At 45.1% G+C, this 25,909-nt stretch overlaps 1 protein-coding gene across 3 annotated transcripts; it reads left to right on the top strand.

Annotated features, from left to right (window-relative positions):
• Nucleotides 1–560: 560 nt before the first annotated feature.
• Nucleotides 561–18,500, top strand: HMCES (5-hydroxymethylcytosine binding, ES cell specific). 3 transcript variants are annotated; one of them, XM_084886941.1, is made up of 7 exons: nt 561–704; nt 1,092–1,309; nt 9,741–9,884; nt 11,364–11,489; nt 14,389–14,570; nt 16,276–16,468; nt 17,859–18,500. In XM_084886941.1, the coding sequence occupies exons 2-7, from the start codon at nt 1,127–1,129 to the stop codon at nt 18,090–18,092; spliced, it is 1,062 nt and encodes a 353-aa protein (XP_084743067.1). In that variant the 5' UTR covers nt 561–704; nt 1,092–1,126; the 3' UTR covers nt 18,093–18,500. The 3 variants fall into 3 exon arrangements, with proteins under 3 accessions (XP_084743067.1, XP_084743068.1, XP_084743069.1); XM_084886942.1 differs by having other exon boundaries at nt 563–696; XM_084886943.1 differs by having other exon boundaries at nt 576–717.
• Nucleotides 18,501–25,909: the final 7,409 nt, after the last annotated feature.

Raw genomic sequence — 25,909 nt, 5'->3', positions numbered from 1 at the left:
GGATCCCCAGTGTGGGGCGTGCAGGAGGCAGCCAATCAAAGACTCCGATGTTTCTCTCTCCCTCTCCCTTCCTCTCTGAAATCAAGAATATTTTTAAAAAGAAATCCAGGCCCTCCCCCTTAGAGATTCAGATGGGGTGAAGGTGAGGGCCTTGGAAAGTTGCATTCCAGGGCCCACTGAAGTGAGTGACTTGTGTGATTCTTGCAAGTTTACCTGATGGTCCACTTTTGCCCCAAACTTTGAGTCAGTTACTAGGACTGTGAAGTAAAGAAAATACTTCCTTATTTCACCCCTATAAAGACCGAGGCCCTAGAGTTAGGGTTCCGCTACACCCAGGGCACCGCAGGCTCCCGGGACGGCGCTAGGGTCTCTGCCCGCGCTGAGGGGGAGGACCTGGTCCTGAGGATCCAACGTGGAGGACAGTCCATCTCCAAGAGCTCGAGGACCCGGAGTGGAGCTTCAGATTCCAGGAGCCACCTCGTCAGGAGGCGGGAGGAAAGAAGCCCGACTGCAGGGCCTCGGGGCGCCCGGGGCCACCGCCCCGTGGGGGCGGGGCTGGTGCGTCAGCGGGCGGGGCCGGAGCGCGGAGCGCGGAGCGCGGAGAGCGGGACCTGCCGAGCGGAGCGCGGAGCGCGGGGCCGGGGAGCGGAGAGCGCGCTGCGCCGGGCGGTGACGCGGAGGCCGGGCCCGGCCAGAGTGAGGCGGTGCGGGCGGCTGGTGGGGGGAGGCGGGCGGCCGAAGTGGATGGGGGTGAGGGTAGGGGAGAATAGGGGGTGCGGCTGGGGCGGGTGAGATGGGAAGGGGACGGGGGCGGGACCTCTGCCGGGCGCGGAGGGACGGGCTGGTGGCGCCGGCGTCGGGCCGCCTGGACGCCGGGCGCGGGCGGTGTGGCCTGGGTCCCTGCTCGTGGGAGCGGGAACCACGGCGGGAGGAGGCTGGTTCGGGCACTAACCGCAGGGCTGGCCCGGGCCTGGCCGCCGTCGGGGCGGGGAGGGCGGGAGGCCCAGTCCATCCTGGAGGGAGAGGGAAGGAGGGAGGCCGGGGCCGCTCGGAGGAGGGGCGGCGCCCGGACCCCGGTGTTGGCTTTGCAGGCTGTTTGCAGGCTGAGGCTGAGAGGCGCGGCGGGATGTGCGGGCGCACGTCCTGCCACCTGCCCCGGGACGTGCTCACCCGGGCCTGCGCCTACCGGGACCGGCGGGGCCAGCGCCGGCTCCCCGAGTGGAGGGACCCCGACAAGTACCGGCCCTCCTACAACAAGAGCCCGCAGTCCGACAGCCCCGTGCTGCTGTCCCGCCTCCACTTCGAGAAGGTAACGCTTTGTCTGCGTCGTGTTGGCTTCACAGTCGATCTTTGAACTATTGGGGGGTTGGGAGGGGGAGTGTTAAGGTCGCCAATAACCCCCACCTCCAGCCCTGCAAAAGCCTGAAAATCTACATATAATTTCCGACTCTCCGAAAACTTTAGTTAACAGCCTACCCTTGACTGGGAGCCTTGCTCATAACATAAACAGTAGATTAAAATCTTTTTGCATGTTCATCTATTATGCATCTATTCTCTGGCTTACTGTATTTTACTGTACTTAAAATACAGTAAGCCAGAGAAAATTAAATGCTATTAAGAAAATCGTAAGGAAAGTACATTTACAGTATTTATTGAGACAAATCTGTAGATAAGTGGACTCATGCAGGTAACACCTGTGTTGTTCGGGGTTAGCTGTATTTGGTTTGGGGCATGCTCAGTCTCAGAGATGATATTTAAAAGCCAGCCTTTATTTGACCCCGGGTTGAGAACCACTCTGGCCTCACTGACAGGAGTTCTATTGGTATCTTTGAGTCTTGCAAGATGATTCATATTCTTCAGGCTCAATTTAAGAGCCTTCTTTATACAAGGCATACTACTCTTAGTGCATGTCCAATTTACATGAGCCTTGTATTTGAATACATTTTTGAAGACAGCATCTTTCCAACCACACAGAAAATCAGGGTCATTTGAGTATCTTAAAAAATTTTTTTTATAAAAAGGCCTCCGCTGGGTGGCTCAGTGGGTTGGAGCATCATCCCATATGTCGAAAAGGTTGCAGATTTGATTCTTAGGGCGCATACCTAGGTTGCTGGTTCAGTCCACAGTAGGGGCACACATAGGAGGCAACCAATGGATGTTTCTCTCTTTCTCCCTCTTACCCTTCCTCTCTCTCTAAAATCAACAAACATATCCTCAGATGAGGATTTAAAAATTTTGTTTCTTCCCTCAGCTGGTGTGGCTCAGGAGGCAGCTGATCAATGATTCTCATTGCTGCTTCTCTCTCCCTTTCCCTTCCTCTCAGAATTCCATAAATAGATACTTAATGTTTTTCCTTTTTAAATAATCATAAGGTTCCCATGCCCCTTACTAGTATTATTGAATCAGAATCTCTAGGCCTAAGGCAGGATTAAGATTAGCTAATTTAAAACACCTCTGATGTTTCTGGAATATTGAAGTTTCTGTTCTCTCTGCTTGTGTTACAGTCTTTTTATGTTTATCTTCTATTGAAGCTAGATGTATTTGGTTTGGTTATCTGAAGTCTAGTTGCATTCATTGTGTTTATAGTATTCACCTATTGTAGTGTTGGAGTGACCAATAATTTATAATCGTGTTTTTGTTCTTTGCTTTATTCTTATTATAAGCATGCATGTGATAAAAATGCTTCATTCCAGAAGTTAATAGTTTCTCTGTGTCTTATGTTTTTTAATTTAAATATTAAATATCCTTGATATGTTTTAAAAACATGATTATTTTCATGCTGGTTTTTAAAAAAATTCATTTTATTGATTTTTCACAGAGAAGAAGGGAGAGGGACAGAGAGCTAGAAACATTGATGAGAAAGAAACATCGACCAGCTGTCTCCTGCACCCTCCCCACCGGGGATGTACTCACAACCAATGTACATGCCCTTGACCGGAATCGAACCTGGAAGCCCTCAGTCTGAAGACTGACGCTCCATCCACTGAGCCAAACTGGTTTTGGCTCCATGCTGGATTTTTATTGTTTGATCCATAATGCTTAAATCACTTTATCAAGCTGATTATACCAGTGCTACATACTCTTCAGAACTCTTGTGATAATATGGTAGTCAAGAAAGACTCATCTCTACATTATAGGGATCACATTATTTTGAAATAACCTAATAACATTTATCTTTTTGATTGAATGAAGCCATTTACATAAAATAGTTTATTCTTGCCCAACTGGTATGGTTCAGTGGTTGAGCATCGACCTATGAATTAGGAGGTCATGTTCGATTCCCTGACAGGGTATATGCTGGGGTTACAGGCTTGATCCCCAGTGAGGGGCATGTAGGAGGCAGCTGATCAATAATTCTCTCATCATTGATGTTTCTGGCTGTCTTATCCTCTCCCTTCCTCTAGGAAACCATTTAAGGAAGCTTTTTTTTAATGAGAGGATAATCAAAATAAAGTGAACCTTGACTGGGAGATAAAACATGTTTTAAAAGAAGGTATAATTTGAAGTGAAAAGAGAGAAGAATTAAGTGTATGAGACTTTTTCAGCTTTGTGGGTGTTTTAAAAAAATTTATTGATTTAGCCAAGACCGGTTTGGCTCATTGGATAGAGCGTCGGCTTGGGGACTGAAGGGTCCCGGGCTCGATTCCGGTCAAGGGCATGTACCTTGGTTGCGGGCATATCCCCGGTGGGGGGTGTGCAGGAGGCAGCTGATCGATGACTCTCTCTCATCGCTGTTTCTAGCTCTCTATCTCTCTCCCTTCTTCTCTGTACAAAATCAATAAAATATATTTTTTTTAAAATTATTGATTTAAAAAAATATATTTTATTGATTTTTTTACAGAGAGGAAGAGCGAGGGATAGAGAGTTAGAAACATCCATGAGAGAGAATCATCTATCAGCTGCCTCTTGCACACCCCATACTGGGGATGTGCCCACAAGCAAGGTACATGCCCTTGACCAGAATTGAACCTGGGACCTTTCAGTCCGCAGACCGACGCTCTATCCACTGAGCCAAACCGGTTTCGGCAAATTTATTGATTTTTAACAGAGAGAAAGAGAGGGGGTTAGAGAGTTAGAAACACCAATGAGAGAGAAACATCAATCAGCTGCCTCCTGCACACCTCCCACTGGGGATGTGCCCGCAACCAAGGTACATGCCCTTGACCGGAGTTGAACCTGGTTCCCTTCAATCCGCAGGCCGACACTCTATCCACTGAGCCAAACCGGTTTCAACAGGGTTTTTTGTTTTGTTTTGTTTGTGTGTGTGTGTGTGTGTGTGTGTGTGTGTGTGTGTGTACACTACCTCTTTAGAATTATAGAATGAGTGTTAGCTGGAAGAATAATTTTATTAAACAGATGTAAAGGCAGAAGTGTAGGAAGATTGTGACTTGTCTGAGGTTACCCAGTTAGTGATGGATACAGCTGGGACTAAGGTTCACCACTGACCCCACTTGAGTAAATGCTTCCCGGAAGGAACTGGGAATGGGGAACATGGAGGCCCTAGCAAACTGAGAACTCCTTTTCTATCCATGGTATGACTTTGCTTATTGATGTAGTGTTTTGACTCCACATCTCTAATAAATTTTATTAAGATTGTTAGGCTTTCACCGAAACTGGTTTAGCTCAGTGGTAGAGCGTCGGTCTGCGGACTGAAGGGTCCCGGGTTCGATTCCGGTCAGGGGCATGTACGTTGGTTGTGGGCACATCTCCAGTAGTGGGTGTGCAAGAGGCAGCTGGTCGATGTTTCTCTCTCATCGACGTTTCTAGCTCTCTATCTCTCTCCCTTGCTCTCTGTAAAAAAAAATCAATAAAATATATTAAAAAAAAAAAAAAAAGATTGCTAGGCTTTCCTAATTGATAAATAGTTGAGGTTTTCTTTTTCTCAAACCTGTAAATTGTAAAGTAAAATTAGAATCATTTCAGCAGTTTATTTAATCCGTATCATCAACGGCCAGTACATATGTATAGATTGCAACATTTACATTTGAAGCCACTGGTTTGCAAATTACTTCCTCTTTCATTTGCCTGTATCAGGGTTACAAGCTGTTCTGGTCACAAGTCCAAAAATATAGAGGAAAGATGAGTAATACTAAGCAATATTTTCAGTATTTTGACTTTGCAGCTACTTTTTTTTTTTTTTATGTTTTTATTGATTTTAGAGAGAGGAAGGGAGATACAGAAGCATGAATGGGAAAGAAACATCTGTTGATCTTCTGCATGTCCCCTATTGGGGATGGAGCCCACAACCCAGGCCTGTGCCCTGACCACGAACCAAACCATCGACCTCCTGGTGCACAGGATAGTGCTAAGTCAACTGAGTCACACTGGCCTGGCTGCAGCCACTTTTTATTCATTATTCTCATAGAGAGCGGCCTCACGTTTGGGTTTGATTTACAATTATCCAGTGAACACACTCGTTAGGGAAATCCTCAGTCTGATTGGTTGAAAATAGGATTCCAGGTACTCCTTTTAAAAATAAATATATATATATATATATATATATATATATATATATATATATATATATTTTATTGAATTCAGAGAGGAAGGGAGAGGGAGAGAGAGATAGAAACATCAATGATGAGAGCGAATCATTAATTAGCTTTCTCTTGCATGCCCCTATTGGGGATCGAGCCTGCACCTGGGCATGTGCCCCTGACTGGAATTGAACCTGGGACCCTTCAGTTAGAAGGCTGAGGTCCAAGTACTCCTTCATGAGGATTGGCTCAAATGGCGAAACACAGACAGGCAGCTTAGCCTGGGCTTTCCTTCTCAGTGAAGTTTGTGTGAAAGGCCCCCGTGTAGAATGGCTGCTAGGCTCTGTTCTTTAAATCTGAACTCAGCCACTGGGAGCCTTTCCCAGTAGATATCTTCTTTCTTGGGGCCCACACACTCTACCTAGGCTGCCTCTGTCTTTACGGGAGGAACACACACACACACACACACACACGCACACACACACGATTCTCATTTATAAATTCTGTGTTTGCAAATTTGCCTACTTGCTAAAATGTATTTATAGACCTCTAAATATACTGTTACTTTTAAACATGGGTATATTTATCATTCATGGACAATACAGGTGGTGAAATTTTGAGTCACCTGATTGAATAAGACAAAGCTCTTAAAAAACAAACAAAAAATGAAGCTCTACCTTCGTGTGTGTGTGTGTGTGTGTGTGTGTGTGTGTGTATGTAGCTCTACCTTCTTGTTTCACCTCTTATGCTATAAACAAGTGTCCTTCTTGCAGTCCATTTAGTGTTATGTTTTATGCACTGTTTAAAACTGTTCCCAGGCACAGTCCTGGAGTGCTTGTTGGCTAGTATTCCCAAGTGTAAGAAGATTGTAATATGCCTTACAGAGAAAATACATGTGTTAAATAAGCTTAATCCAGCATAATTTACTGTGCTGTTGGTCATGAATTCAACATTAAAAAATCAACAATATATGCAATAGTGTCTTTAAATAGAAATACACATTAAACAAGGTGGCATATTAATCAGGTGATGAAAATATTGTCCCCATTGGCTCATGGGAAACAAGCCCTGCATTTCCCCTAAGACCAGCAGATGCAGATGGGTGTTTGCTGACTCGGGGTTTGAGCAGTGTTGTGGATCCTGTCGTGATTAATGAGAATGGAGGATGGGTATAGACAGGGATTGACTGCTCAGACAAGATTTTGAAAGAAACAGGACAGGATCTTATCAAGAGCACAGTGGAAGGGTTAATTCGGAGACACCACTACTGATGAGTCCTTTTTTGACTTTTCTCATTCTGCTTTTTTTCTCTCTAGCACTTTTTCTTGGACTCTACTTTCCTCTCATTTCTCCTTTTCTCTTTTTATACCTCCAGGTTAAATCCTGCACTTTATTTACTCCCTTAGAAATTTTATCCTGGTGGCTTTAAGTCACCTTTATAATTCTGACCTAAAAAAGTACTACACTGCGATTTGTATGTGTGTTCCATGCCACACATTTTACTGGTTCTCCAGGGCATGCATTGTTCGCTCTGTTTTGACAGAAAAGGAAAGTTGAGGGTCCAGGAAGTTGAAACTAGTCCAACTTCGTAAGTAGCAGTGAAGGAATTTTTTAATCTGAGTCTTACAAAGGCCTTATTTTTTCCTCTGTACCAGAGGTTGGCTAACTATGGTCCTCAGACCAAATCTGGCTCACTACCTGTTTTTGCACATAACGTTTTATTAGATCAGATCCAAGCTCATTCATTTGTTGTTTGGCTCTTTTCTCACTACCAATGGAGACAGAGTTTAGTTGCTTGAGTCATTGCAACGACTATATGAACTCACAAAGCCAAAAATATTTGCTATCTAGCCCATTACAGAAAGAGTTTGGTGACCCATTTTCTCTATCATGCTGCCTCTCTCCTAAGTTTAATTCTACATGCTTTTTGGACATGGTAAATAGCTCTATTTGAATCCTATTCTAGTGAATTAAAATAATCTTGAATTATTTAAAAAATGATCTGAGAGAGAGAGAGTAAAAGAGAGACATCTACTTGTTGTTCCACATATGCCTTTATTGGTTGCTTCTTGTGTGTGCCCTGACTGGGGATGGAACCTTGGCATATCAGGACAACACTCTCAACTAACTAAGCTACTCAGCCAGGGCCAAAATAACCTTTATTATGTTCACTAGTGAGAAATTAAGACAAAGCATTGCAGATATTGTTTGTCACTTCCCTGAAGTCTGGGGTCTCAGCTGAAAAGACTTGGAATCTGGGGCTAGAATCATCTAGAGCAGGAGTTAGAAAACTAAAGCCCTCTGATCATTTTTGTAATGAAATTATATGGAATACAGCAATATCCATTTATGGTCTATAAATGCTTTGTCCCTATAACAGCAGTTATAGTTGAGACAGAGACTCTCTAACCTGACGAGTATTTAATATCTGGCCTTTTATTTAAAAGAAAAAGTTTACAAACTTCTGATCTAGGGGCATCTTCAGTCCTTACCTGGCAGTGATGTTGGCTGCTAACCTGTGCTGCCAGCCAGAGCACCTCCATGTGGTCTGTGCACACAGCCTGCCGTTTTCACAGCATGGCCGTTCCGTTCCAAAACCAGCGTCGCAGCAAATAAGCAGGAAGCTGACTTCCTGACCGAACCTTAGAAATCACAGTGTTACTTGTGCCACACCCTGCGAGCCACAGCCCATTCAGATTCCAGGGAAGGGAACATAGACTCCAGCTCTTAAGGGGGAAAATGGTAAATATTTTTCAACCTTTTATTTGAACTGCCACATCTAGACTTGCCACTATTATCAGAAACTCAACATGTGACCTTTCCCCAAATCAAACCCTTCAGAATTTTTGTTCAATGGTCGCATCATTATTTCAGTTGTCAGGGACTGAAAACTTAATCATCCCTGTTTTCTTTTTCCTGTTGCACCACAGTTTCATTTTTCTATCTTTTAGATGTCTTTTATTTTCACTACTGTCACCAGAGCTACTGTATCCTTATTATCAGATCCCTGGACTATTGTAGTAGCACCAAAAATACATACTCTACCACTGGTTTCTTCCGTGTGTACTATGCTGTGCAGAATGGTGTGTATGTGCACTTCAATCTGTAAATTTTATCAAATTCCCAAGGGCCAAATGCAAAAAAAAAGTATACAAGCCATTTGGTGGGGGCCAAAACTACCTTCACATTTGGAAATTTTTAGAGGGACTCAACATATAAGGCATATAGTGGCCAAGCTTTATGACAGTGAGAAGATAACACAATAGTATCAGTTAGGGAAAAAGACACAAGTAGAAATCTGGAAAATTTTGTGTGCTTCCTTATGTTCTCTCTCTCTTTTTTTTTTTTAATAAGTTTTTATTGTTCATATTATTACAAATGTTCCCCCCCCCACACACACACCATTGCTCTCCTCCACCAGGTTCCCACCCCACCCTCTGCCCTTTCCCCACTCCCCATTGTCCTCATCCATAGGTGCACAGTTTATGTTCAGTCTCTTCCCGCGCCCCCCTCTCCCCTTTTCCCCAAGAATCATCAGTTCACTCCCCTTCCAAACCTCTGATTCTATTATATTCAACAGTTAATATTGTTCATCAGATTTTTTTAATTTCCTTGGTTTTTAGATTCACTTGTTGATAGTTACGTATTTGTTGTTCATAATTTTTATCTTTATTTACTTTCTCTTCTGAAAGATATGTTCTCTTTTTGTAAGGGGACAAACTAAGTACATTCCTTGATAGGCACTAATTACATGTTTGTAGGAACAGAATCTCTTTATGTCCCCTATTCTACCCAAGCAGAATGTCTTACATTCCCATAAATATAATTGCTAAAGAACACAAGTTACATTATGATAAATTACTGAAATTGTTTTCAAGTAGAATCTTTCTCTTTTAATCTTTTCTCTATTCTTTTTTCTTTCTTTCTTTCTTTTCTTTCTTTCTTTTTTTTTTTTTTTTTTTACAGAGAGGAAGAGAGAGGGATAGAGAGTTAGAAACATCGATGAGAGAGAGTCATCGATCAGCTGCCTCCTGCACACCTCCCACTGGGGATGTGCCCGAAACCAAGGTGATGTGCCCTTGACCGGAACCGAACCCGGGACCTTTCAGTCCGCAGGCCGACGCTCTATCTTCTGAGCCAAACTGGTTTTGGCTCTTTTCTCTATTCTTTGTATTTTGATACTAATAGTAATGTAATGCATATGCTAAACTTGGTTTTTAAAATTTTATTATGATCTCACTGGATCTTATTAACCTTTGGCAGGGTGCAGACTCATCTGAGCGTGTCATTGCTCCTATGCGATGGGGCTTGGTCCCATCTTGGTTCAAAGAAGATGATCCTTCCAAACTGCAGTTCAACACGAGCAACTGCCGTAGTGATACCATGATGGAGAAACTGTCCTTCAAGGTCGGTACCTCATCCAGGGAAAGGTGCTTTTTAGGAACAGAGCTATCAGAGCCTTAGACACCTGAAAAGTAAAATAAGGTTCTCTGTGGAACCTCTCGGAAGGTCCCTCTCTGAATACTGTTTTATTATTACTGTGTAACAAACCAGGCCAAAGCTTGGTGGCTTAACAAATCTACTATATTATTTCTTATATTCTCTGGGTTGACTGGGCTCAAGTGGACAGTTTCACTTGTGTAGTTATAATCAGATGACAGCTGGGGCTAGATATCGAAGATAGTTTATTTTTTAATTTTATTTTTTTCAGAAAGGAAGAGAGAGCGCTAGAGAGAAACATCAGTGATGAGAGAGAATCATGGATTGGCTACCTCCTGCATGTCCCCTATTGGGATCGAGCCTGCAACCCAGGCATGTTCCCCCAACCGGAAATCAAACCGGGACCCTTCAGTCCACAGGCCAATACTCTATCCACTGAGCCAAACTGGTTAGGGCTAAGAGAGCTTCTTTACCCGCATGTCTGACACCCCAGTTAGGGTGGATAGAACAACTGGAAGACTTCCACGTGCCCACCTGGGGTTTTCAGGGTAGTCAGGCTTCTTACGTGGCATCAGGCTTACCAAAGCTCATGATTCAGGACAGGAGGGCAGGAGCCGCAGGATTTTGTGGCCTCGCCTTGGAAGTCATAGCATCACTCCTATGGCACGCTATTGCCCCATGGGAGATGAATACTGGGATGCATAGTTCATTGGGGAACCAACTTTGGAGACCAGCTACCACACAAGTGCCTATTTGTTAGAGAGCTATTGCTGTTGTGTACATTTAATCTTTTCAACATCTGAGTGAGGGTGACTTTATATTATACATGTGAAAACTGAGGTACAGAGAAATAACTACTCTAAGATGATACATTGGCAGATCCAAAATTAATATTTTTATTTTTATTAAATATATTTTTATTGATTCCAGAGAGGAAGGGAAGAGGGAGAGACAGAAACATCAATGATGAAAGAGACTCACTAATCCGCTGCCTCCTACACATCCCCCACTGGGGATCGAGCCTGCAACCTAGGCATATGCCCTTGATCAGAATTGAACCCCAGATCCTTCAGTCCTCAGGCTGATGTTCTATCCACTGAGCCAAACTCGCTAACAATAAGACCCAAGATTTTTTTTTTTTTTTAATGTATATACTCTTTATTTTTAGAGAGAAAAGAAGGGAGAGGGATAGAGAGATAGAAACATAAATGAGATAAAAGAGATACATCATTAATCAGCTGCCTACTGCACACCCCACTACTGGGGATCGAACCTGCCACCTGGCATGTGCCCTGAATGGGAATCGGAACCAGTGACCTCTTTGGTTCCTGGGTTGATGATCAGCTACTTTTACTGAGCCACACCTGGCAGACATAAGATTTTAACTCAATTCCATGCAACGTGATCCTGTCACTAAGACCATGTCTTGCTCCCGTTTCCCCGCAGGTGCCTCTGGGAAAGGGGAGACGCTGTGTTGTTCTGGCAGATGGATTCTACGAGTGGCAGCGAAGTCAGAACACGAGCCACAGGCAGCCGTACTTCATCTACTTCCCCCAGATCAAAACAGAAGAGGTATCAGCAGCACTCATTTAGAAAGACACAGAGAACTCACCTAAAGAGGGACATTTTTCCCTCCCCTTACAGAGTGTTTTATTTTATTGATTTTGAGAGAAAAACATAAAGTTGGTGTTTTACTTATTTATGCATTCGTTGGTTGACTCCTACATATGCCCTGACAGAGGATTGAACCATCATCATTGACAGGATGATGCCCTAACCAACTGAGCTACCTGGACAGGGCCTTCGTAGAGTTATTTTTTAAAATAATAGCTTTATTGAGATGTAATTCACTTTTTAAAATTATGCAAGTCTGATTTTTTTTTAATGTTTAATATATTTTGATTTTTTTACAGAGTGGAAGAGAGAAGGATAGAGAGTTAGAAACAGCCATGAGAGAGAAACATCGATCAGCTGCCTCCTGTGCACCCCCTACTGACATTCCAGATAGGGTGGATAGAACAAAGGTAATCAATAAAATATCCCCTACTGGGGATGTGCCTGCAACCAAGGTACATGCCCTTGACTGGAATCGAACCTGGGACTCTTCAGTCCGCAGGCTGACAATCTATCCACTGAGCCAAACCAGTCAGGACGCAAGTCTGATTTTTGAATATATTTAAAGTTGTGCAACCATCACCACTATTTTTAGAAAATTTTAAAAAATATTTTAAAATGTCGATGAGAGAGAACCATCGACCAGCTGCCTCCTACACACCCCCTACTGGGGATGTGCCTGCAACCAAGGTACATGCCCTTGATTGGAATCAAACCCGGGACCTTCCAGTCTGCAGACTGATGCTCTATCCACTGAGCCAAACAAGTTTCGGCCATTTCATTGATTTTGGAGAGAGAGGAAGGGAGAGGGGGCAGAGAGAAACATTAATCGGTTGCCTCCCATATGTACCCCCAAAAGGGATTGAACCCAATACCTGGGCATGTCCCTGACTAGGAATCTAACCTGTGACCCTTGGATGCACAGGAGGACATTCTGACCAACTAAGTCACACCTCAGGGCTAATTTTTATTGATTGATTTATTGGGGGAGGAGAGAAACATCAATTTGTTTTCTACTTATTTATGCCTTCTTTGGTTGGTGAAGGGATCAAACTGGCAACCTTGGTGTATCACAGCGATGCTCCAACCAACTGAGTGCCTGGCCAGGGTTGTGTCTTGTAAATTTTTATTGATTGCCATAGTATGTAACATAGAAACTGAGATAAATAATATTTATGCCTGGAAATGGATACACTTATCCCTCTATTAGGCCATCACCATGTGAGATTGAGTGGATCTTGTCCGCTGAACGGGGTTTGAAATTTGTTGTTGTGATTGCCTTTGTTCACCACTGGTTTTAAAAATTTTTGGTCTCACCTTGTGTTTAGAGTAAGAGTTGATTTTCCAGAGGATTTTTCTTAGTGACTCTGCTCCCTTCAGCTGTAATATTTCCCTCTGAGCCTGTGCCTAGAGAGGGTCTCCCATGCTCTGTCCCTTACCCAGAATTAGACTGCTGTCGCTTGTCACTTGGTACTGCCTCTCTGAAGGGGAGGGGAGTGTTCTCTGTTGTCTTCATTCATTCGGTCTCACTCTTTGGCAGAACTGTGCCACTAGCTCCCAGGCTCAGCCTTCCTCAGGGATCTTGTTCCTTCCCCAGAGGAGTAGAGGGTTTGGGGTTTTTTTCTTTTATCCTCCAGCCTCCATGAATCCTTACCTATATCTTAAGAGTGATCGGGTTTATTACCCTTCCCCCTGACTCCCTAAGGATTTTATTCCTCAGAGGAAGAGTGATCAGGTAAAGCTTTATGCCTTTCCTGAAGCAGGAGAGCTCCCCTCCTGCAGGTATGCACCAGCAGGAAAGACTTTCTTCAGTTGTCTGACCTGTTCCCCCTTCTTTCCTGTGAGCACCCAGGCTGGTCTGTGGAGAAGAATATGCAAGCCCTGGCCAGTTTGGCTTGTGGATAGAGCATTGGCTTGCAGACTTAAGGGTTCCAGGTTTGATTCCTGTCAAGGGCACTTGCCTCCATTTCAGGCTCTAACCCCAGTAGGGGGGTGTGGAGGAGGCAGCCAATCAATGATTCTCTCTCATCATTGATGTTTCTATCTCTATCCCTCTCCCTTCCTCTCTGAAATCAATGAAATTTAAAAAAAAAGAATATGCAAACTGATGCAAACATCCTGGTGTCTATAGCTCTCAGGGATCTTGTACTCTCAGGCTAGCCCACACTCTGCATATAGCAGTTTGATGATAATTTTATCTCATTTCATATCTGCTGTATGAAGGACTTGCCTTCCTCCTGTTGCCACTGGTAAGCCAGTGCTTATGTCTCATCTCCCCACAGAGATTCCTGTCTTTCTATGAAGTTTAAGCTAATTGGTTGCCATGTGACCTCAATTCTCTAATGAATTGAAGAAAAGTTATGGTTTGGTCTATTATCTAGCCTTTTTTCTTATTATTTAAGGTGAAGTTGACACTCTTTCCAGTTTCCTGTATTCCAGGCCTTGACCTGAATCTTAAATGGCAAGGAGGAGCTGGCACGACAAGAAAGGGGGGAGGGACGTTTGGGGCAGGGAAAGATTGTTTCTGCAAGGCACTGGGAACAAAAGGATATGGTAGCTTCTTCACAAACAGTTTGGTTTGGTTCAGATTAACATTGTAAGCGAAAGCTGGCATGATGGACTAGAAGGCCTGAATGCCTAATGAAGGAATTAAATTCTATTCTGAAAGCATTGAAATAACCATAAATTTATAGCTTTGGTGAGTATTTGCCACCAATCCTCTTTCCTTTGAGTTAATAAGGTATGTGCTAAATGACTTCCAAAATGATTGCGATGCTCTTAAGTCTGTAGTAGTACCCAGCTTGCATGTAAACGAAGGCTGGTGAGTATCTAATCTGCCCATGTATTTTGTTTCCAGTCGGGCAGTATTGATGCTGCAGATAGTCCTGAGGACAGGGAGAAAGTTTGGGACAACTGGAGGCTACTAACAATGGCTGGGATCTTTGACTGCTGGAAGCCACCACAGGGAGGAGACTGCCTGTATTCCTACACCATCATCACAGTGGACTCCTGCAAAGGCTTGAATGACATCCACCATAGGCAAGTCATACTGATCCCTGGGTCCAAAGGATTCAGGGAAGGGTGTGTTCTCTTTGTTTTTAGATAGGGAGCTTTTGAAATTTAAAGTTGCTGTATGCACATGTTTATTTATTTGCTTACTTTTTAAATGCTGTGGTACCCAGGTCCTTATTCTTTTTTTTCCTTGTTTTCAAATATATTTTTATTGATTTCAGAGTAATAGAGATATCAATGATGAGATAATCATTGATCAGCTGCTTTCTGCACACCCCACCCTGGGGATCAAGCCCACACCCGGGGCATGTGCCCTGACTGGGAATTGAACTGTGATTTCCTGAGCTATGCCAGCCTGGCTATATGCACAAATTAGACAGTAGGAAACCAGGACAGTTGCTCACCAATATAATTACAGTCAGTTTGGCTATAACATGACATGCATTCCTAAAAGTCACCATATTATTCAAAATTGTATAATGAGAATGACAGACTTTATGGGAAAAGGGGTTAAGAGGGCTCCACTTAAAAACTTTGTCAGTGACACATTAATAAAATAGAAATTATTAAAAATTACCACAGTTTTATATATTAGGTGATTTCAAAATACATAGATACTACAATAAATAATGGTACTTTACCTTAAAAAGACCAATAGTTTGACAGAGCGTCGGCTTGGGGACTGAAAGGTCCCGGGTTCGATTCCGGTCAAGGGCATGTACCTTGGTTGCGGGCATATCCCCAGTAGGGGGTGTGCAAGAGGCAGCTGATTGATGTCTATCTCTCATCGATGTTTCTAACTCTCTCTCTCTCCCTTCCTCTCTGTACAAAATCAATAAAATATTAAAAAAAAAGACCGATAGTTTGCTTGTGGAAGTATGTGTTGGAAGAGTTGCAACTTATGAGTTATTGTGAAGTAGATATTTATGCATTTATCTCCTAAAATCAACTATGCCACCCACCAATGAAGTGTATTCCATGCTTTGCGTTGGTTTAAGACATAAAACTGGAAGCTAAACAAAGGATTTTTTCCTAGCATCTTCCTGGGTACCAGGATCATGGCTCTTAGCCTCTTTGCTTCCTGAGGCATAGCTTCCTTTTGTTCACAATTATGTGCATAGGTCTTTCTTACCGTAAATCTGTCATAGGTTGTAAGACTGGAGATTATTGTTGATAGACAAGTTTCTCAGGACCTGTTTCTCCTTTAATTGTAGCTGGGCCATCATAGAAAAGTCACTGCAGTGCACTGGGTCCAGTCATAATTACTGTTCCCTGCCATTGCTATAAAACTTTATAAAATGGCTCTCCTAATGTTGAATTTCGTGCTCTGTCAAGTGTGGTCAAGGAGCACATGGCAACAATCAGCATGTAAGGCACAGAGGTGGGGCGAGCTTCTCCTTGGGATGATTTGTGCTCTCAACTAAAATCTCACTCCCTACCTTCATTCTCTCTCTCTCTCTCTCTTTTTTTTTTTTTTAAATATATTTTATTGATTTTTGTACAGAGAGGAAGGGAGAGAGATAGAAAGCTAGAAACATCAATGAGAGAGAGTCATCGATCAGCTGCCTCTTGCACACCCCCCACCGGGGATATGCCCGCAACCAAGGTACATGCCCTTGACCGGAATCGAACCCAAGTCCCTTCAGTCCCCAAGCAGACGCTCTATCCATTGAGCCAAACCGGTCTGAGCCATTCTCTCTCTTCTAACCAATGTTTTGACCTCACTGGCTAGGATGCCTGCCATATTAGATGGAGAGGAGGCAGTCTCTAAATGGCTTGATTTTGGTGAGGTCTCCACTCAGGAAGCTCTGAAGCTAATCCACCCCACAGAAAACATCGCCTTCCACCCGGTCTCTCCCGTGGTGAACAACTCCCGAAACAACACGCCCGAGTGTGTGGCCGCTGTTGACTTACAGGCCAAAAAGGTAGGCGTGTGTGACTCTCACAGTTCTTTTTGAGCTTTCTGTCTTCTGTCGGGGTAGCATTTTCTTTTAGGATATGGCTTTTTAGTCAGAGCCACCACCCAAAACTCTCATTCCTTATTCATGGCAAGGGTGAGCAAGCAGTGATTCAAAGCTGGCTTTCAAATGTAAATGCTAGACCCTATCCAGACCTACTGAGTCAGCCACTATTCAGGACTGAACGTGGATTTCTATCATTCAGAAGCTCTTTGGTGAGTCTGATAATAAGTTACTGGTAAGTTTGAGGGCTTCTACTCTAGAGGGTGATTGTGAGAAAGAAAAAGGAGCCCTTGACCATAATTGTATCTCTGTCCATAACTAACTGTGATTTTTTTTGTATCTTTTCACTTTTTCTCGCTTTCCCAACCACAAGCTGGAGGAGTTCCAATCTCTGTTCCCCTTCAGGACTATTTGCTCTATACGTTAACTTCTTAGAGTTGGTAAAGACCCTGAAGATGTATTTTGAAGGGAAGTTGAACAAGCAAATGGCCTGCAGTGGGAAAAGGAGCTCCAGAGCAAAAAGCCGGCTCCGCTGTCTTTGGTGCCTAGAGGGAGCTGAAGCAGGACATGGCTCCGTGTTCCAAGAACAGGCATCTTAGAATGCCGAGAAGTCTTAAGGACAATGATTGCAAAAGCACCCCCCATTTTTCCTTTTTTTTTTTTTTTAAGTTTTCCATACCCATAGTCAGTGTCATTTTTTTCTTTTGTCTCGTTTATCTGCAAACTCATGCAACCCTGATATATATGTTTTAATTAGATGTCTCTAAAAATGACACATTTTGCACTAGCTACTGCCCCGTTTCTGACATGGTCTTTACACCAAAAGAATTCACATTTTGGTGAGGTAGTATTGTTGAATTCAGAACCTTCGATTTGGGTTGGGGTGCAGGTAAGGGAAGCAGAAGAGCAGTGCTGGGCAAGGAGAGGTTGTGCAGAAGAGTTACATGGTAGGGAAGCAGCCTGTTCAGGCTTAGGCTGAACCCCTAATCTTGGAGGCTATTTGAAGCCCTATCTCCCCCAGCTTCATCTCCCAACTCTTTGCCTGGTCCCACTAACTTACATTGTTTTCCCTGAGAATGCGTCATTCTCTGCACGTCTGAAAGCTGTCAGTGCTCTGCTGTGAATGGCTGCCCAGACCTCCATCAGGCCTTCTCTAAGAGCCGCTCCCTCCCCTCAGCCCCTTGGAGACACTCAGTTGCTCTTTTCTTCCCACTCCTGACCAGTGCGTCCTATCTGCCTTTAGTAACAATTTATAAATCTGGGTCAGTAACTCATGCCTCTTCCCCTATTTCTTCCCTTGGAGTTGTCCTTTTCCCAAAAGCGTGAGCTAAATGTTTTTTCATCTTTTCCCTAGGAGTTCAAGGCAAGCGGCAGCAGCCAGATGTTGCAGTGGCTGGCCACAAAGTCACCCAAAAAGGAAAACCCCAAAACACCCCAAAAGGCAGAGCCAGATGTGCCCCAGTGGTCCAGCCAGTTCCTGCAGAAGAGCCCACTCCCTACCAAGAGAGGAGCAGCTGGGCTCATGGAGCGATGGCTGAAACAGGAGAAGGAGGAAGAGCCAGCGGCCAAGCGGCCTCACAACCAGTAATGCAGGACTTTGAGAGACCAGGGTCATGGTTGCTGCACTAAATGCTGTTGATGGTAACAGATTCTTTCACTGTGTGAATATGGCTTTGCTTTGGGAGGAGGTAGCACCGTGTTAGTTCACAGCTGTGGGTTCATGGGGGAGGGGCTAACGTGGCTGGGACGGAGAACACACAGAGGGATGTGGGCAGCCTGGAAGGGGAGGGCCCACTTCCATCAGCTCATAGGGGTTCATTATGCCGGCAGCCCTATCTCGGTAAGACTGATGGAGCCTCCCTCAAAACCCGATCCTCCTGGCAGTTCTCAGCTCCTGGCCTGGTGCTGCTTAGCCTTTGGGCTCTGTCAGTCTTTTGGGAATTAAGTTCTTAACACGTATTTTTTTTTCTGAATAAATTATATTTTACAAACTGTTTATATTTCAAAAAATGCTATTGGTGGGGGTAGTTCTGGGACTTATTTTGGGCTTTCTGTGGACAAAACTGCTTTTTGGGAAACAAACAAAAGGTTTGCAGGCTCTTTAGTGAGTCTCTTCTCTCAATCTTGGAAGTTGCCTGAATCTTTTTTTAAATCTTTATTATCGGAAGTATTAGTTGTCTGAATCCCTTAGCTTAAAACCTACCTGACCACCTGCCAAACACAAGGGACTGTGGGGAGAATGGGGTACAGGGAACAAGACTCTGGCCTTAACCTAGGGAGCATAGAGTCTGGGTGAGGAGAATCCTAGTCACAACCTCCACAGCCTCCACGTCCTATGCAGATCCCCGGCCTCTGGATAGAGCAGAGCACAGAGGGATGACTCGGGCTTGGGGTAAAGGTGGGAGCTGACCATCTGCCTGCCCTGGCCTGGTCAGAGCTCCTATGATTTGCTCTGCAGGCTCCTCCTGGCACTGAACTGCTTTACAGTTAGATACTCATCTGGGGTAGTTACCGGTTGTCCCTCTACCCAGATTATTAATTCCATGAAAGCAGGGACCTCTTTTTCACTCTTTTGTTCTCCCAAAGTTAACGGTAGGTGTGCCAATATCTGTTAGGTGAATGTGAGTACTTACTACATGCCCTGTCCTGTGCTAGGCGAGGAGCCACAGCATTAACCAGATGCCACACCTGGCTATTAAGCACTTGGGTGTACGGCACGTGGGCCCCTCCCTTCTGGCTCTGGTGTACCAGGAGAGGCCCTTCCCAGAGATCCTGAGGGAAGAGCCAATGACTCCAGAAGCACCAAGGCTCTTGGGGCATCCAGGAGACAAGGACCCGCAAAATGCTGTCCCAGTGGCTGTATGAAAAGGAAGCAGGCCCTGAGCAGACTGGATGGTGCCCCCCCCCCCCCCCCCCCTACTACCACCACCACCACTATGGAACCTCTGGAGGGCGTTGGCCCAGGCCCCTTGCAAATCAGGTATTGAGAGCTCTACCAACTAGAGGGCAGCTTTGACCCCTCCTGGCAGGGGTGATGGGAGAGTGGTCTATGACTCCAACCCTTGTGGTGACTTCCACCCACTCTACCTTGTCTCTAAATTTGTCTTTAGATCACCATTCCAGTTGAGAAGGCATGATTGGCCAGTGGTGGTGAGTACTCAGAAACCCTTCACTGAGACCAGGAGTGCTTCATTGTGGCCTCCAGTTTTGCTTGAGTTGCTCTGCATGGTGTTTTGGTGGTATTTTTGAGATTTAAAAAAAATACACATAACTGCCGAAACCGATTTGGCTCAGTGGATAGAGCATCAGCCTGCGGACTGAAGGGTCCCAGGTTTGATTCCGGTCAAGGGCATGTACCTTGGTTGTGGGCATATCCCCATTCGGGGGTGTGCAAGAGGCAGCTGATCGATGTTTCTCTCTCATCGATGTTTCTGGCTTTCTATCCCTCTCTCTTCTTCTCTGTAAAAACTCAATAAAATATATTTTTTTTAAAACACACATAACTAACCTTAGCCAGTGTAATTCAGTTGATTGGGCATTGTCTCATACACCAAAAGCTTGCTGGTTTGATTCATGGTCAGGGCACATGCCTGCGTGGCAGGTAGGATCCCAGGAGGGGATATGCAAAAGGCAGGAGATAGATGTTTCTCACATCAATGTTTCTCTCTCCCCCTCTCTCTCAAAATCAATTAAAAATCTTAAAAAAACAAACAAACACAAGCCTTGAACTTATTTCTTTAGCCTCAGGTTTAGTAAGCAACAAAAATGAAATTTCCCTTATTTTTCATTACTGTCTCCCCACTGTCAGGGTTATAAATCAGTTTGGTAGGGTTTTTTCTTTAAAAAACCCCAAACAAACATATATTATTTTTAGAGAGAGAGCAAGAAAGATCAACTTGTTGTATTCATTCATTCTTATATGTGTCCTGACTGGGAATCAAACCTGCAAACTTGGTGTATGGGGAGGACACTCTATTCAACTGAGCTACTTGCCAAGGTAGGTCTTTTTATTTCAAGGTAGGACATGAAAGAATAATGTGTCTGCAGGAGCTTTTATTTTTAAAATTTTTATTTATTGATTTTAGGGAGAGGAAAGGAGAAAGAGAGAGAAACATCGATTTGTTGTTCCACTTATTTTATGCATTAATTGGCTGATTCTTGTATGTGCCCTGACTGGGAATCCAACCCTCAACCTTGGCATAGTGGGACAATGCTCTAAACCAGTGGTCGCCAACCAGTTGTCCACAGACCACTGGTGGTCCACAAAGTCTGAAAGGTTGGCGAACACTGCTCTAAACAACTGTGTTACCCTGCTAGAGATTTTTCATCTTGCAAAACTGGAACTTTTTACCCATTAAATAGCAACTCCCTATTCCTCCCTCCCTCCAACCCTGGCAACCACCACTTAACTTTACATCTCTATGAATCCGATATTTCATACTAGTAGAGTCATATAGTATTTGTCTTTTTGTGTCTGGTTTATTTAACTTAGCATATTGTCCTCAAGATTCATCCATTTGTAGTTTATATCGGAATTTCCTTGCTTTTTAAGACAATAACATCATTGTATGGATAGACCACATTTTGCTTACCTATTCATCCACCGAAGTACTTGGGGTGCTTCCACCTTTTGGCTAATGTAAATAATGCTGCTATGAGCATGGTGTACAGATAACTCTTCGAGACGCTGCTTTCAATTTTTTTTTAATGTATACTGAGAAGTGAAATTATGGTAATTCTATGTTTAACTTTTTGAGAAACCACCATACTATTTTCCATAGCAGTTGCACCATCTTATATTCCCACCAACAGTGGACAAGGTTCCAATTTCTCCATATCCTCACCATCCTTGTTTTGTTCTATTTCTTAAATAACTATCCTAACCTGTGTGAAATAGAAACTTTTTTTTTTTAGCCCACATCTTAAAAGTGGGAGGTTTCACACACAAAAAAAGTTTATAGTTTTCACATAAAAAATTCTTGAGATGTGTGCCTCAAATGACGGAGCTGAGCTCATGTGGGACCACTGCCATGCTAAGGCACCCTACGCATGCTCCCTGAATGGTCCAGGCCAATCCCCCTTGCCTGTAGAAGAGGGACTTAAGAACATTTCATGACCCCTGGCCGGTGTTTTTCTGGTTACAGAATTGATTGGCCTGTGCACTGAAGCATCGCAGGTTCGATTCATGGTCAAGGGCACTTAGCCTGGGTTGCAGATTTGATCCCCAGCTCCGGTCAGAGCAGGTGCAGAAGGCAACCAGTCTATGTGTCTCTTTCATTTCTTTCTTTCTTTCTTTCTTTCTTTCTTTCTTTCTTTCTTTCTTTCTTTCTTTCTTTCTTTCTTTCTTTCTCTCTCTCTCGCTCTCTCGCTCTCTCTCTCTCTCTCTCTCTCCCCGCCCCCCCCCCTTCCTCCGTCCACTCTCTAAAAATCAATGGGAAAAAATATCCTCAGGTGAGGATTAACAAAAAAGAATTTTTTTTTCATGAGATGCTTCTAACAGTCTGTGAAAATGTGAAGCTCTTGCCATACTAAGCCACACGCTGCCTGGCAACAATCAGCAGGACTGGGTAGTTATTGCCCCAATTCAGACAGGGTCTTGTGTCCTCCAGATGGCCAAACCACCCTGTCTGGCCTGGTACCCTGCACCTCTGTGTTTGAGACCCTGGTCTAGTCTCCTCACCCTCATCCATTTTGTTAATCCTCACCTGAGGATTTTCCATTAATTTTTTTTTTTTTTAAGAGAGTGGAAAGGAGGGGGATAGACTAAGAGAAACATCCATATGAGAGAAAACAGATCCATCAGTTGTCTCCCACATGTGCCCCAGACTAAGGCTGGGGGCTGGGGGTATGCAGGGGAGGGAGGCAAATTGAGTCTGCAACCTAGGTACATGCCCTTGACTGGGATTGAACCTGAGACCCTTCAGTCTTCAGGCCTATCCACTGAGCCAAACCGGCTAGGGCCAGATCCATTTTATAATGGGGAAACTGTGATGGCTTTGCCAACTTGTCTCAGCTAAACTACTTTTCCCAGAACTCCCTTATTTTGTTTCTTGTTAGGGAGGGCTAAAAGGCATATATTTGCCAGATTTGGAAGGAAGCAACCATTTTGATTGCTGATCTGCGTATGAAGCAGATCTTGTTAGTGTGAAGCAGCATGTAGGCCTGCAATTACCCTATTTTCCCTAGATTCTCCTTCAGGTCTTGTTTTGACTCCTCAATCAGTTGTGTGCATGGTTAGTTAGCTCTGTATGAAGGGCCTCACTCAGCTTCTGCAGGATCCCCTTGTCACCAAAGTCAGAAGCAGCAATAATGGACACAGGCATAGTCCATCCTAGGGCTCCAGCTTGTGCTAGTGGCTTTCAGCCGCTCGTGATCTTCCCCTTCTGACTGAGCACTCCAGGTCCAGCATCAGTCGAGACTTAGCCTTACAGAAATTGCTTAATCAGTCTCACAAGTGTGCAGGCCAATTCCTGGTAGCACATCAAATACTATAAAGGTGTGTATCCCTTCTGGTTCTGCTTCTCCATTGAACTCTGACTGATCCAGGAACCTGAAATCCCACTACTCACTATTCCTGCCTTGTGATCTGTCAGTCAGCTCACTGCTTTCATCATTCCCCAAACTCAGGGGCTTTTTCCATACCCGGGGGCCTGTGCTAGTGCTGCTACTGCCTGCAATGTCCCTACCTGGAACTTGGTTTATCTGTCCTCCTCCTGCATGTGGCTGAGCTTCAGAACAGGGAGCAGGTCTGCTAGATCTCTATCCTTGCCTCAGCTTTGCATGATGTTCTGCATTAATGGCTGTGGACTAGGCCCTTGTATAAAATATTGCAATCTGTTCTCCTAGTACCTCTGTGTCACTGTCTTTTATTTTGCAAATGTAAATGGCCTCATGAGCTGTCTCTGGCCATCCCAGATCTGATGCCTGGGACACAAGTACCCCTGTGCTAAGTGTTCAGACTTCGCTATACAGGTCATGTGCTCAGCAGTAAGCCCCGCCACAGTAGGACAGCTAGGTTGGTCCATGGGAATCAATTGAGTGGATTGCTAAGGCTGCACAGCCTGGAAAAGGGCCTTTTGAATGCTGGTAGGGCTGTCCTGGGGCCAGAAAGTTGGAACTAGAGACCTAGATGGTAGGCCTGATTAGGATGTTCACAGGGAGGCAAGAGAGAGCAATACACCAAAGAGATAAGAGGAATGAAAAACCTGGAGACCCTGGCCAGAGGCAGTGTGTTCAGACCCTCCTTGGTTGGCAGCTGAATAAAAGAATATTCCTTGAAGAAACTGCTGGGGGAGGACAGTCTTGCCCTAGACCAAAAGGCCATCGTGGAGCCAGACCCAGAATGCTTGACCTCAGCCTCCAGGACCTGGTCCCATTCAACCCCCCTCCTGATCAGTGGATGCCGAGAGGTGCCGCGGCCCGAGCCATTGCTGCCTACCTTGTCCTGTGCCTCCTCACTGTGCTGGAGTCACTTCCCCAATGAAGCCCTCCTCCTGGGCCTTGCGGTGTTAGGTGCCTTCAATGTTCATCTGGAACCGAAGCTCCCTGAAGCCAAGTCCAAGGAACACAGTAGGAGAATGGTGTGCCTATCCTCAGCTCCCCAGCTCCACACAGGAGCCGAGGATGGTGTTGGCAGAAAATGAACCTCCCAGTCTCCCACACCAGTAAGATGAGTTTTTTTGACACCTTCTCACTGGGGCTGTTGTGAGGCTAAGCTGAGACCTGTACTACTTTCCTCAGAGTGCTTGGTACACACCGAGTGTTCAGCTGGGGCTGATGGTGGCTATTCATCCATCAACTTAGGATCATGTCAGAGATGTGGGATCCACCCACAGAGGGGCAGCTCAGCTGAAGGACCTAAGAGCAAGCTGCAGAGGAGAGGCCTGAGGATAGAGTGGGACACTGAGGAGTGGTTTCAGGGGAAGAGCAATTTGAAGGAATAACAAGGACCAGGATGTGATCATGGGAGGGTCAAATGAGTCAAAGGAGAGACCAGATCTCAAATGACAAACTCAATTCAAACTAGCTTGCTTTTTGTGGCACAGGCATGGCTGGATCCAGAGGCTCCATTCAAATCCTCATGCATCTGTCTATTTTTTGATCCCAATGTTCTCAGTCTTTGCTCCTTTTTCAGGGAGGCCCTTCCTATGTGTTGACAGAGATGGGCACTGGCAATTCTAGCCCCATGTCCCTATCCTTGGTGGTTCTGGGGAAGAGAACATTGACTTTCAGTGAGCCCATGGGGTAAAAAAAAACACACTTACTTCTGACCCAATCAATGTGTCAGAGTGAACATCTGACTCAACCCCCATTCACTCTGTCTTTGGGCCATGCAACCATCCCTAGGACTAAAGGGATAAGACTAGCACAAAACTCAGCAGGGCACAGGGAACAATGCCCCCAATCTCAACTGTAAAGTAGATGTTCCTGATCAGCAAGTGGCCAGGACATGGGCTGGCAGGGTCAGTGGAGCCATCAGCCCTGACCCACTACTGGTCCAGCCTCCAACTGAGGCCTCCTGCCTGTTTCCTGGATGCCCAGTTCCCAAGAACTAGCCCCAGCCAAGTCTAGCATCACATTTCCCTCTCTGCCCTAATGACCGGCTTCCTGCAGCCATCAGTCACAAGTCACACTCAGGTCAGGACCCCATCTTGCCCTCTGGGTGACACACCAGGGTCAGGGGTATCAGGAGGCCAGAGGCCTTTCTCCAGTGATTCTCCCTCCCCTCCCCCAATCTATTGCCCTTCCCTACCATCCAGTCTGCATAGGGTTCAAAAGATCCCCTGCATCTCTCTCCCTTAACCCCAGCCCCTCCCCGCCCAATCTGGTACATTTACTACCCACTGTTCTAGAGCATTCCCTGGTTTTAAGATTGTCTTTTTATAGAAACATGTCAGAACACGACTCAGCCTGCTACCCAACTCGAGGGACAACTATCCATATGCTGGACACCAGAGCATCTCGGGGCTAAGGTCATCCTTCCCCAGGTGCCCAGAAACCCTCCGATACAGTCTGCACTCCAGATTAGCCAACAAACAGGGCCAATCAGTGCCTTGCTCAGGCTGCACCTCGGGACGTGGGTGGAGAGCCAGAGCCCAGGGCCTCCACATCTCCGCCATTAATTTCACATCCACACTAAATCACCCAGAACTGAATAATTTACCTCCACAAAAGCCCAACCTGGTGTGTCCTTGTAAGAGCCGAGGGGCCCCTTACCTTCAAATCCTGAAAAAGCACCGCCCCTCCCTCCATCTCAAGGCCGAGGGGCCCTTATCCCAGATCCGGCAGACCACCCCCAGCATCTTTCCGAGCTGTGCTCGCAGGATCCCGGTCCCCTGGGGCCCATCATCCCACTCTAGAGTGCCGACCGCGCCCATCCCCGTTCCACGAAGAAAACGAGAGCGG

The sequence above is a fragment of the Pipistrellus hanaki genome (assembly GCF_964339955.1).
Source record: "Pipistrellus hanaki genome assembly, chromosome: 6".
Classification (NCBI taxonomy): domain Eukaryota; kingdom Metazoa; phylum Chordata; class Mammalia; order Chiroptera; family Vespertilionidae; genus Pipistrellus; species Pipistrellus hanaki.
This window is presented reverse-complemented; position numbering and strand designations above follow the sequence as displayed.